This window comes from Scylla paramamosain, chromosome 45 (genome assembly GCF_035594125.1).
Source record: "Scylla paramamosain isolate STU-SP2022 chromosome 45, ASM3559412v1, whole genome shotgun sequence".
Classification (NCBI taxonomy): Eukaryota; Metazoa; Arthropoda; class Malacostraca; order Decapoda; family Portunidae; genus Scylla; species Scylla paramamosain.
Window position 1 is genome coordinate 23,482 of NC_087195.1, and position 14,019 is coordinate 37,500.

A 14,019-nucleotide genomic window follows, 5' to 3' on the forward strand; every position below is an offset into this window, starting at 1 on the left:
AAAACACATCAATATAATAGGTAATTTAACAGGCAGGAAATGCAGAGGAGACTCACCACACTGGCAGTGGATGCTTGAGAAACACCTGAGAGTCTTGGGGCATCTCCCACGGACAGCTTGACGAGAAGGGACAGGTTATGTTAATTTTGTTAGTAAGGAAAAGAGACCCCCACACTAAATAACCTAACCTAACCTATTATCAGAATAAGGCAAGATACAAGAGGTTTTGGTTGGGCTGACTCGCAGACATACGCACCTCTGAAAAAGACCAGAGAAAGACCTCATTAGTTTGGCACAAAATTTTTATTTTATTTATCTATTTTTACTTTTCATTTATCAAGCAGTATATGTCAAGATTTTGGTTGTCACAGTACATCAGGTCTGGCCAGCCCATACATGTGCTATACAATCAATAATATACTTTACACAACAATACAACACACACACACACACACACACACACACATACAGTATTCACAAGTATAACAGAATACACAGATCATTAATTGGCAGACAGGCAGGCAGGCAGACAGACAGACAGGCAGGCAGGCAGGCAGGCAGGCAGGCAGACAGGGAGGCAGGCAAGCAGACAGACAGACAGACAGACAGACAGACAGACAGACAGACAGACAGGCAGACAGACAGGCAGACAGACAGGCAGACAGGGGCAAACAGCTTGAGGCAAATCTTCATGACAGTGTTGCGTCTGGACTGGCAGAGTGGGGTTGAGTGGATGACCTCTCTTGGTGACCTTTATGACTCAACACGTGACTCTTGACCTCCAGTATGCCAGCACTTCTTCCACACCTGTCTGTCTGTCTATGTGGCATCATCTTACTTCTTAAATCTGAAAGAAATATTTAATGTAAGTCATCTAATGGTTTTTTTTTTTGTTTTTAGAGTTTTTTTTTCCTGACTACATATTCTGGTACAGACTGACTACATATTCTGGTACAGACTGACTACATATCCTGGTACACACTGACTACATATCCTGGTACAGACTGACTACATATCCTGGTACAGACTGACTACATATTAGGTTAGGTTAGGTTAGGTTAGGTTAAGTTAGGTACAGACTGGATTGCAAAGTTATAGCAGTGGTGATGCAACAGATTATTAGTAGCAGATTTTAGGATGAAAAGTGGAAGGAAGAGAAGGAATGAAGAATGAAAAGATTAGATTAGATTAATAGTAGCAGATTTTAGGATGAAAAGTGAAAGGAAGAGAGAGAATGAAGAATGAAAGATTAGATTAGATTATCAGTAGCAGATTTTAAGATGAAAAGTGGAAGGAAGAGAAAGAATGAAGAATGAAAGATTAAATTAGATTATCAGTAGCAGATTTTAGGATGAAAAGTGGAAGGAAGAGAAAGGAAAAAAGAATGAAAAGATTAAAGTCTGGGAGATGAAAAGTGAAAAGAAGAATGAATTTAGAAGCAAAGTTGAAGAAACATTCAGGGAAAGACATACTAGTAACAAAAGCACCTTACCAGAAACACCAGAGTTGTGGGAAGATATCAAAGACATTAGTAACAAAAGCACCTTACCAGAAACAGCAGAGTTGTGGGAAGATACAAAAGACATATTAGTAACAAAAGCAACAGATTTGTAGTAAGACGAGTTGGAAACCGAAAGAGAAAGATACGTGGTGTACAGGAGAGATATTTGTTATAGAAAAGCAACCTGGAGAGAGAGACAATGAATGCAAACACACAGAAGACAGATTTAATGATAAGCAACAGAGAAGATAATAGAAAATACATGTAACATCAGAGGATGGCATAAGATTGAAGCACAGTTAAAATATACCTAGGATCAGTAACTGCAGAAGGAGGAGGAACAGAAAAGAAGCTGAAAAGATATACAGAATTAACCTTAGATAAAAAAAAACACCATTAAAGCTGGGAAGATATACACAATTAACCTTAGATAAAAAAAAAAAACACCATTAAAGCTGGGAAGATATACACAATTAACCTTATACACAATTGAGTTCAGACCAGTACTTCTATATGGTGCAGAGACATGGTTTTTAAGGAAGAAAGAGGGAGGCATTCTGGAGAGCACAGAGATGAGGATGGTGAGATGTGTATAGCTGGCACTTCACTGTTAGAAAGGAGACAGTGAAGATACAAGAATAATGTGAGTAATATTAATATCAAGGCAAGAAAACCACAACTAAGATATTTTGAACACAAGGAAAGGAGAGGATGCAGTAAGAAAGGCAATGATGATGAAGTTAAGCGGGAGAAGGAGCGCTGGGAGACATAATAAGATGAAGAGGCGTGATAAGGAAGTGATATGAAGAGAAGAGGATGCAGTGAGAAAGGCAATGATGAAGTTTAGCGGGAGAAGGAGCGCTGGGAGACATAATAAGATGAAGAGGCGTGATAAGGAAGTGATATGAACAAGCTGGGAGTGCAAGATGATGATGCAATTATTTAAACCAGATGATGAACGTTAATTCCAGCGGCTGACTCTGCAATACACCGGGGTTAAGTCGTATGAAGAAATAGCATCTCTAGGCGTGTGTATGGAGTCTTAGGTACACACAGGTGATGAAAGGGTTGACGGAAAACTTATGGGTGACCTCTGAGGCCGTGAGTCTTGAGGGTGTCAAGTGTGTGACCCCCTCGCTCTCCGGGAACGTCACTACACACGCAAGATCCTTCCAAGATGTTAGGTTAACCCTTGCGTAGATATAGGTGCCTGGCAGAAGGGATGACATGGGAGCCAGTATGTGTGGCACTATGTGTGGCACTGTGGCACCGAAGGACAGAGGAGAATATTCAGACAACGACTTGAACAGACCGATCACGTGTAGGTAAGATATTATACACGGATAGCCGTTTTTCTTACCTTCCTGTGTGTGTTCACGGTATCTCCATTGACACAGCCGTGCTCAGAACTCCCGACACAAGCGCCGACACTCGCTACACTTGTCTTCAACAGTTAACTGAAAATAAATCACTTCTTATAGGCAAGTTTCGATACACAGATTAGCGCAGCCCCCGCGTACCGAGGTCTTGCGGTTACTGACGCGGGAAGATAATGGCTGCCTGTTGCCGGCGTAAGCAGGCCAACATGTCGTACAGTATTAATTCTTTATATAAAGTAAATAAATGAATAAATAATATAGTTCCTTATATGAAAAAAATCAACATTGCAACTGCAAACTGTTGTTATATTTCAAAACTGATTCCAATATTGACTTTGTATATTAACTAGAAGGAAAAACTCGTAACATTTACGCAAGATACGCACAAATAGAATGTCAGTTATTATAACAAAATTTATAATTACTACATACAAACGACAATTTCTGGAGTCTGACTGATTTCATTCTATACATACTAAGAACCTGCTCTAGTCTCAGGCAACACACATATAGCAGTATTTTTATTGCTAGGATATCAATACTAGAAGATATATTTCTGGCGATTATATGCATTTTAAAAACGTACCCTCCCCCCCGCTTTTCTCCTCCCCGTTACCTCCCACTCCTTTCATTCATCGCGGCCTTTAAACTGCCCGGCCACTACAACCACAGGGACCCACCCCACCCCTACCTTGCCTTGCGATTAAATTAGCTGATATTTCCTCCGTGCCTCAAGGAACATTGACAAAACAAGGATAAATTATCGTGTTTTGATAGTTTCTAGATATGTAGCATGTTTGAATCACCAAATAATCGCGAAAACACATGAAATATCGCAAAAAACTTCGCTCAGGATGCTTGCAACTGCTTCATCCTGCGTAAATAAGCAACACTGAAAATTTGTGATTGCCACCTGAATCACCACCACCACCACAATCACAGGCCTGCAGTACGGTTACACACACCACCGCCACACACGTCATCACAACTGGAGAACCGCGAACACCACCACCTCACCACCGCCACCGTAACACGCTTATACACCACTAACAGGCTATGACACGTGTACAAATTATCCCAGTCGTTAAATAAGACTCACCACCACTGCCAACACCTTCACATAGCTACCCTTGCCTGTTAAAGCCACCCAGGACACCCAAGTCGTCACCGCCGCTGCCGTCGCCACCGCCGCTGCCGTCGTCACCGCCGCTGCCGCCACCACCACGCCATACCCTGGAGAGAACACGTAAATTTGCTTACACCACATGCTATAATCATATTACATTATCAACACCAATACAAAGAATATATACCGTAATCTAACACCACGCATCATCACTACACAAATTACTCAGATCACCGATTCACTATTCAATATTACACCCTCATTCAGTTACCTATACAAATTATTCATTATTACCCATCCTTATTCATTGGTACTCATTCACTCGTATCTAAATCACTCATTATTCACTGCTGTTCGTATCTCTCCTCTTCATATGACTTATTCACTGTGATTTCACCATTACAAGCTCATTATTCAGTTACCTATACAAATCACTCATTATTATCCATCCTTATTCATTGGTACTCATTCACTCGTATCTAATTCACCCATTATTCACTGCTGTTCGTATCTTTCCCCTTCATACGACTTATTCACTGTTGATTTCACCATTACAAGCTCATTATTCAGTTACCTATACAAATCATTCATTATCACCCAGCCTTATTCATTGGTACTCATTCACTCGTATCTAAATCACTCATTATTCACTGCTGTTCGTATCTTTCCCCTTCATATCACTTATTCACTGTTGATTTCACCATTACAAGCTCATTATTCAGTTACCTATACAAATCATTCATTATTACCCATCCTTATTCATTGGTACTCATTCACTCGTATCTAAATCACTCATTATTCACTGCTGTTCGTATCTTTCCCCTTCATATGACTTATTCACTGTTGATTTCACCATTACAAGCTCATTATTCAATTACCTATACAATTCATTCATTATTACCCATCCTTATTCATTGGTACTCATTCACTCGTATCTAATTCACCCATTATTCACTGCTGTTCGTATCTCTCCCCTTCATATGACTTATTCACTGTTGATTTCACCATTACAAGCTCATTATTCAGTTACCTATACAAATCATTCATTATTACCCATCCTTATTCATTGGTACTCATTCACTCGTATCTAAATCACTCATTATTCACTGCTGTTCATATCTTTCCCCTTCATATCACTTATTCACTGTTGATTTCACCATTACAAGCTCATTATTCAGTTACCTATACAAATCATCCATTATCACCCAGCCTTATTCATTCACTCGTATCTAAATCAATCGCTTTCCACACAAATACTCCCAGTCGTATTATTCACCCCCTACCACGCCAAGAAAATACACACAACAGCATACTCACCTTCACTACGTCCCGGCTCACCCACCTCGGTCACGTCTGCAGTAAGAGTGGACTCGCGCGTGGCCACCTGCCCGGCACCTCAACTCGCCCCAATGCCCTCAGACAAGATGGAGGAGGAGGAGGAGGAAAAATGGCGTACTTCATCACTTTAAAATCAAATATGAACTGACAATGATCAAAATAGAGGAAATTATGATGATGATGAGGAGGAGGAAGAAGGAAGAGAAGGAAGAAGGAAGAGAAGGAAGAAGGAAGAGATATAATACATTGAGTCCATCACTTTATAATGAAACAAGCTGCAGATACACAGTCGTTACACTAACTGCGCATATTAATATACATTATAAAAATTGAATAATAAAAGTAACGTACGATATTCTTTTCACACGTAAGAAGTCAACCAGTGGTGCACGATACGGTAACCACAGCCTTGCATTACAAACATGAAGGGAAAGATATATATATGAATAATGTGTAAATAATGTGTGTGACTGGGGGTGAGCGTGAGTCGGCAGACGTACGATGAGTGGGCGTATGTGTGGGTGTGGGCGTAGGTGTGGGTGTGGGCGTGGGTGTGGACATATATGGGCGTACGTGACATACAGCATTATTAAGGGCGTGTGTGTGTGTGTGTGTGTGTGATTCCCACCTCAGTAAACGCATCACAGATCAGTCACTTAGACAAACAAGCTTTCTCTCTCCTGACAAGCTTGTTAACGTTACCTGCAGTCTATCACCTTTGCAACTTGTCACTGGCCAATTAACTAAACATTTTCTTCGGACATAAATAAACAATCTGATCAAGTTATTCATCTCACCTAATAAGATTAACTGCGTCACCTGCCCATTGCTCTCTCCAGCCTAATCACACCTACTCAATCTCACTTAATCATCCTAATTAGGGCCTGGTATATCATATCAGCCCAATCTAATCGTATCACCTTATCTAGCTAACTAAATCACCATACCTTGACGAACCTACTCCAATCAGACCTAGTCAATCTAATCATTACGTATCCAGCGCTACCTAATCACCCAATCTCTTATGTTATATAGTAATTTCACCCAATGAGTAATAATTTAACATTTTTTTCCATTACCAACACCGCATTCCACAGCTCGGCCCTTCTCTCTCGCCGATAGCGGTAAACGGGGCCGACTGGGGACGACTGCTGGGAATTAGACAAGGCAGTTATGTTCAGGAATTCTGTGTTGCCTCCCTACTGAGCTAATTAGACTCTATGAAGCTACACAAGTTTTCAAAGATGTTTTCTATGGTTCTAGTGACAGATTAACAAGATTTCTGTATTATTAACAGGAAAACTGTATTTGAAAGTCAGGTTAATCATCTATGTGACATTTGAATACAGTAAGCGTTTCAGAGTACATAGCCATAGTCCTAATTATTTTTTTTTTTCTTGTCATTGTTATTAATATATCTGCGCTGGTATGTTTGCTGGCTTGTATTAAGTAATGTTATATATTCTGTTATGAGTGTTTTATTAAAATTATCGTTTTTTTTTCTTTAATTTATAGTTGTGTGTGAATGGTTATCAAGTCTCTCTCTCTCTCTCTCACCTACGATCGCCTGTTAATCATTCAGCCAACGACCATAGGTGACTAACACACACACACACACACACACACACACACGTTTGCAAGTTTACAGTGTACCAATCAGTATTAAAATCTAAACTCCTTTGAGGCAGAGAATTTTATTAATGTATTGTTACAAATTACAACTTTAAAACCAATAAACAAACAATGCGACCAGTTTGAAAATGTTAGGACTAATTGAATGGTAATTGGTGAAGCAGTTTAACAGGTTACAGTTACTGAGTTTTCATGATTCCAGTGATAGTTTAACAAATAGAAACAGGAAAAAAACACCTTTGAGGACCTGATTAATGTGGCCTTTCAAAAAAAAAAAAAAAATCAAAATACAAGAATGCTCAAACACACACACACACACACACACACACACACACACACACTGTACTGATGTGTGACACTGGACAGGCAATAAATAGGGGTGCCTTTGATAGGGTGCCATGTGTGGAAGCTGCTGAGATGGATGGAGAACCTCTTGACTGACAGAGAGAATGGTGGTGAGGGACAAGGAGCCACTGTGGAGAAGCCTATGTACTGATATGTGACACTGAACAGGCAAGGTGTGTGCAAGTTGAGAGAACCAGCAGGCAGGACATGAAGAAAGTGCAAAAAAAGGCAGAAGTTTGGGAAGGTAGCAGGGCCAGATGAGATACCCTGTGCTGTATGTTTAGGAATAAAGGGAAGTGGGTGATAATACTGAGTTATTTCACTAGGTGTGGAGAGAAGAGAGTGCAGAGAAGGTAGAATGAATGCTGGGTGACTCTGTTGCATAAAGAAGGACACAGGAGCAAGAATGAACAGGGAAAACCACAGAACAATTGCATCAGTAAACACAGTAGATAGTGTTTAGTGCCTGGTGGTGTGGAGTGGGAGGAATCAAGAGGAACGCAGAGCTGTGTGTCATCCGCACCAGCATTCTATTACTAATGAGGAAGAACCAGCTCTTCCTGTCACCACTCTGATAACCTAAACTTAAATTGTGTTTCTGTAAATGCACAAAGAGAAGCCCAACACAAGCCTAGAAGACCAGCAAGAACACTTCAAACTGTGACCTTTAGAGGGAAGACAGGTTCACCATGACAGAACAAGGGACAGATTACATTGAGATACAAGGTGGAAAAGTGAGATAGATTAGAGAAGAGGGATAAACTGAATGAACAGAAGAACAGAATAGAACACAAGAACCCCCAATGTATGAAAGGTGGTATGAGGGAAGCCTGGCTGGTGACCTCTTCTAAGCAAGGACAGTGTATGGATGTGAATGCAAAGAGTTACAGGTGTGAGTCTTGCAGCAACGTGAGCCATGGGGAGGATGAGGTGGTGAAGCACATGATACTGCAGTGTCAGAAATATGAGGTGGAGATGTGGTGCAAGTGATTTGGAGTTAGGGAGAGTGGAGAGGGCAGGAAGTGAATGGTGGTGCTGTTCATAGGACTGTGGAGAGACAAATGAAAGGAAGAATAAGGCTGTGGATGACTTCATGGAGTGTGGCAAGCTAGATTAAGACAAGCAGTGTGGAGGATACAACACACACACACACTCACACACACACACACACACACACACACCCACACACACACCCTAACCTGTATATACAAAGACAGTGGGCAGGCTTCACACACTGCCTTTAACAATCAGCATCTCTCTCTCTCCTGGAAGTTAAATTTATCAAAAAACTCAAAGAAATCTTGGTAGAGACTTCAGTGAATCTGTGCTCCTGATGGTGGTGGTGGTGGTGGCAGTGGTGATGGTGGTGGTACTTGGAACACTGGCTCTCTTGTCCCCTCATCCACATTCTGAGAGAGAGAGATAGAGATGGTTAGATTAGGTAGGTACTTAGTTACATAGATTGAGATAGAGACATAGATAAATGGTTAAACAGAAAGTTAAATAGACTGAGAGATAGATGGTTAGGTTAGGTAAACAGATAGACATTGAGACAAGCAGAGATAGGCCTAGTTAGGTTAGGTCCAGCAGATACTTAGATAAATGGGTACACTGAGAGATTAATAGATAAAATAACATAGATAAATAAGCAAAGCCTGCAAAACTATGACTAATATTATGAAAAAAACCCATATATTATGAAAAAACCCCTTGAACACCCTAAAAATTAAAAAATCATTAAAATACCAGAAATGAGGCAATTAGGCATTCAACAAACAAATTCTTCTATCTGTCTATGTCTAAACTTTGTAAAAATCCATAAAAAATTACTTTTAAATATGTATGTGGGCAGCTGTGGTGTGTCCTTGGCCCCCTGTAGTGTACTCCTTTTGCCTTTTATTATTATTATTATTATTATTATTATTATTATTAGTAGTAGTAGTAGTAGTAGTAGTAGTAGTAGTAGTAGTAGTAGTAGTAGTAGCAGCCTTTCCACTAGGGATTGAGAGAGCTATTAAGTGAAAGATAGGTGTATGACTTACCTGATGTCACCTGGAGAGCTGTGAAGGACAGGAGCACAGGAGATCAGGTGTTCACAAGGCAGGTCAACACCACCAGTGTGAGGGGAAGTGTTTGGTGAGCCATACTGATGCTGCATTTGATTCCTGTGATGACCTGGGGGTGGGAAGCAGGTGGGAGGGGTGAGTGAGTGAGTGAAATCTGTCACTGTATACACACTGGGTATACAGTGAAGGTAGGACTCACTCATTGATGAATAACTGTGTGACTGAGTGACTGACTGACTGAATGACTGAGTGACATATCATATCCAAGATTGAAACTGTTATTGTCACACATAAAGGGAAGATTGAAGTTTAAACATGCAAAGTAACTGTATTTAACATTGGCTGACATAGTGGAATAATACATTAGTGGAGAAAAATAGTGGATTCAGCAGGAGGAATAATATAAATAGACCAGACCAGCAGGAATATAAAATAATATAGACAGTTGACCAGACAAATAGACAGTAATTACCTGCGGGTCGATGGCAGCCTGCAGTCATCACCGCTAATCCTTCCTGCATTTCTGAAGCTTGGCCGACTCAAATTCCACCTTCTGAAATGATTGGGTTAGGTTACCTTAGGCTGTGTCTGTAGTAAGGGACCACACCTGTACATGAAGTCTGATCACTGCCAGATATAACTAATATTTCTTCAACACTTTCATGAACAGCAGTGAAAGAGAAAACATTAAGAGGAGGAGGAGGAGGAGGAGGAGGAGGAGGAATAAGACATACAAGGAAACAGGAATAATAGAAGGAAGACAAGGAGGAGGAGGAGGAGGAGGAGGAGGAGGAGGAGGAGGAGGAGGAGGAGGAGGAGGAGGAGGAGGAGGAGCTGCTCATAGGACTGTGTAGATACAAATGAAAGGAAGAATAAGGCTGTGGCTGTGGATGACTTCATTTAGTTTGGCAAGCTAGATTAAGACAAGCAGTGTGGAGGATACAAAACAAACAAACACTCACACACACACACACACACACACACACACACACACACCCTAACCTGTATATACAAAGACAGTGGGCAGGCTTCACACACTGCCTTTAACAATCAGCATCTCTCTGTCTCTCCTGGAAGTTAAATTCATCAAAAAACTCAAAGAAATCTTGGTAGAGACTTCAGTGAATCTGTGCTCCTGATGGTGGTGGTGGTGGTGGTGGCAGTGGTGATGGTGGTGGTACTTGGAACACTGGCTCTCTTGTCCCCTCATCCACAGTCTGAGAGAGAGATAGAGATGCTTAGGTTAGATAGGTACTTAGTTACATAGATTGAGATAGAGAGATAGATAAATGGTTAAACAGAAAGTTAAATAGACTGAGAGATAGATGGTTAGATTAGGTAAAATAGATAGACATTGAGACAAGCAGAGATAGGCCTAGTTAGGTTAGGTCCAGCAGATACTTAGATAAATGGGTACACTGAGAGATTAATAGATAAAATAACATAGATAAATAAGCAAAGCCTGCAAAACTATCACTAATATTATGAAAAAAAAACCCTTGAACACCCTAACAATTAAAAAATATATTAAAATACCAGAAATGAGGCAATTAGGCATTCAACAAACAAATTCTTCTATCTGTCTATGTCTAAACTTTGTAAAAATTAAAAAAATGACTTTAAATATGTGTGGCCAGCTGTAGTAGTAGTAGTAGTAGTAGTAGTAGTAGTAGTAGTAGTAGTAGTAGTAGTAGTAGTAGTAGTAAGGAGGAATTGGTTGTCAAAGAGAGTGGTGGGTGACTGGAATAGTCTGGAATGGACTCACCACCAGTCAGGTTGTCAGAGGTCAGTCAACACCCAGCTTTAAAAGAAGGGATTTGCTCGCCGGAAGTCCACAGATCCGGAACGGCCCAAGAATGCACACACGGGTGCTGTTGCCGTGAGCCGAGCCCCAATCCTTCCTCTTTCCACGCGTAATCTCTTCTTGGCCGATGCTTCTTCTTGTTATTTTTATTTGTGGTTAAGGACCAGCACCTCAGTGGCTCCTTTTTCATCTGCTTTAAAATAAGGAAACAGAGAGAGAACATTTGAACATTTATTAATAACTAACAGTTACATTTAGGAGATATATACATAGTGAGGTTTAATGTGTCTGTTGTAGTTAGCCTTTTTAAAGCAGAGGTTTAAAGTAGTGTGGTAGATATGATAAGAAGAAGAGTCTGGATACACTATTGCTTTAGAATGAGGTAATAATTCAAATTAGTAGGTAGCTAAGATCAGATTTTAAAATTTTGTTTTAAATGTGGTGATAGAGGGTGCATCCTGAATTTGGAGAGGCACAGAGTTCCATACAGGAGGCCCTACATAAGAAAGTGAGTGGTTAAATTTGTTAAGTCCATGAGGGGGAGAATGGTGAGGTTAGACATACTAGCCTATCTTCAAAAGTTTTCTTATTCATATTCATTCACTCCTTGGGTCACTAAATAGCAATGGCAACAGTGACAAGGCATTATTACTTACAGGAAAGAGTCGGCCTCCAGCATTACTTTGGGCTGGACGTACCGTAGCTTGCGTTCACTGTCGTCGCAGATCACCCGGGCCAGGCTTGTCTTGCGGAGCTCGTACAGTCGTTCTGAAAGTGTGGTTCGGTTTAAGCTGTGTGTTTCTGAATGCATGGAACAGTTCAGGGCTCCCTTCCAAAATATATGGTAGTATTATTGAATTATTAATTTATTATAATACTATAGCCCAAATAATCAACAAAAGGCCATAAGAACACAAGAAAGGCTGATATTGACAAACATAAGATGAAAAAAGAAGGAGAATTGAAAGAAACAAGAAGGAACTGAGAGGAAGAAGAAGGAAAATAGACAGTAATGTTTATAATTTGAATAACCCATAGACAACAAGAGAACAGAGAAGACCTGCTGTTTCTGGACACAAGGCAAACAAGAGGAAATAGCAAGGGGGTAGGAAACACATCAACAACCATTGTAACATAAATTTATACTAAGAATAGCTGGTATTTTAAATGGACTTAATAGATGTATAGTCTTGCAATCTCAGTTCATAATTTCAAGCAGGTGAAAACACACACACTCACACACACACACACATGATTAGGTAGAGAACAGACACAGGAAAAAGGTATATTCATTGAAATCTTGCAAAATGACCTTAGTATGGCCCAGAATACAGGTCATTTAAGGTCAAGTTGCATGAAATTTGGTTATTTAGTGAGGAATGTTGGTATATGTTGACCTCAGCAAGACCCAGGACACAAGGTCATTCAAGGTCTCTGGTAAACTCTGGAACTCCCTGCCTGCTTCTGTATTTCCACCTTCCTATTCCCTTGGCCAGTGTCCTTCCTACATAATAAATAAATAAATAAATACATCACAACAGAACAGTGAGTCAGAAATAACAAAATTGACACATACCCTCTGTGTCTTCTGCCAGTCTCCCTCACTCTGAATATCCAAGGCAACGTCACCTCTTCCTGCCAGGGTTCTATCACCAACACAGTCATCTGGAAGGCAAAAATTAAATGAATAATATAACCTTGGGGGCCACCACTAAGTCTGCTATTAACATATCTTCATAATTGTTACCTTTCTAACTTCCTCACCTAACAAAACTAACCATACTTCCCTAAAGTGCAGACAGACCTTTAAAATTCACCATCAGCATTATAATTTTAGTTGTGTATATCTATATTTCAAATTACGGTAAGATCTGTAATGAGAAAAGTCACCTGGTCAGCTACCCTGTACACACGGCTTATTTCACTCTCTTGGCCCAGTAAGGGGGTAACAAGTGAGAAATTCTGAGGGATGAGAGTAAAATAACAGCTAAATAACTCGGCACAGTCAACACTACAGGCTCAGGACAAGATTTCATAAACATTACTCACCAAGAGTCACCTGGCCAGCTACCCTGTACACACGGCGTATTTCACTCTCTTGATCCAGTAAGGGGGTAACAAGTGACAAATTCTGAGGGATGAGGGTAAAATAACAGCTAAATAACTCAGCACAGCAACACTAGAAGCAACACAAGATTTCATAAACATTACTCACCAAGGATAAGGAGTCGGGAAAAACAACTTCTTATTTTCACCTCTCCCCAAGTCTTTCGCTACCTTTCTGCACACATCCATTACTCAGATCAACCTGTGTTCATATACTTACAGTTGTTGATAGTAAAATCCAAGTAAAGAAGTGTTATAGCGTTAAAAACCGTGTATAATTACCAACGTGTTCTTCCTCACCATCTTGTACGCTGAATGGAAAGTTTTGTGTATAAACGACTGATACGCTCTCTCCTTCACATCAATAACAAACAAAAGAGCATCGGTACTAGGAAGGATTAAGATTTAAATACTATATAATATCCGATTATAACCCTCTATAGCAACTTTGCTTAGATTTCTTTTAAGATTCTTTTCTTTTTACTTTTATGAACAGCCACTGAATTCAAAAAAAGAAAAATTGATAGAAAATATTGCTACCCATATTTACATCACTACGAAATGCTGAAACATTATTTTCTTGCCGATTCATTCAGTTCAATCATTCCTGGAGCCTATGGTAGCTAAATTCGCTGGCTGTGGTGTTAATTTTTAATATAATATAATTTTTAATATAATACCTGCATGTTGGTCGTTGGGTATCAATATTTCGCGTAATAAAA

At 40.0% G+C, this 14,019-nt stretch overlaps 1 protein-coding gene across 9 annotated transcripts in view; it reads right to left on the minus strand.

Annotated features, from left to right (window-relative positions):
* Positions 1-284: 284 nt before the first annotated feature.
* Positions 285-14,019, minus strand: part of LOC135094333 (uncharacterized) — a 20,660-nt gene continuing 6,925 nt past the window's right edge. For 5 of the 9 annotated variants that reach the window (XM_063994341.1, XM_063994337.1, XM_063994345.1 and 2 more), the window contains exons 4-14: positions 13,241-14,019; positions 12,768-12,856; positions 11,848-11,959; positions 11,153-11,384; positions 10,390-10,604; positions 9,860-9,940; positions 9,364-9,496; positions 5,324-8,730; positions 4,015-4,113; positions 2,862-2,958; positions 285-847 (exon numbers count right to left, since the gene is read on the minus strand). The exon at positions 13,241-14,019 is cut by the window's right edge and continues 919 nt beyond it. Coding sequence is in view for 4 of the 9 variants with exons in the window: in XM_063994347.1 (XP_063850417.1) it covers positions 11,918-11,959; positions 12,768-12,856; positions 13,241-13,322; positions 13,580-13,600 (234 nt within the window). In the remaining 5 variants the exon portion in view is untranslated. The remainder of the gene's footprint in view (positions 848-2,861; positions 2,959-4,014; positions 4,114-5,323; positions 8,731-9,363; positions 9,497-9,859; positions 9,941-10,389; positions 10,605-11,152; positions 11,385-11,847; positions 11,960-12,767; positions 12,857-13,240) is intronic. The other 4 variants (XM_063994347.1, XM_063994346.1, XM_063994340.1 and 1 more) reach the window with 4 other exon arrangements.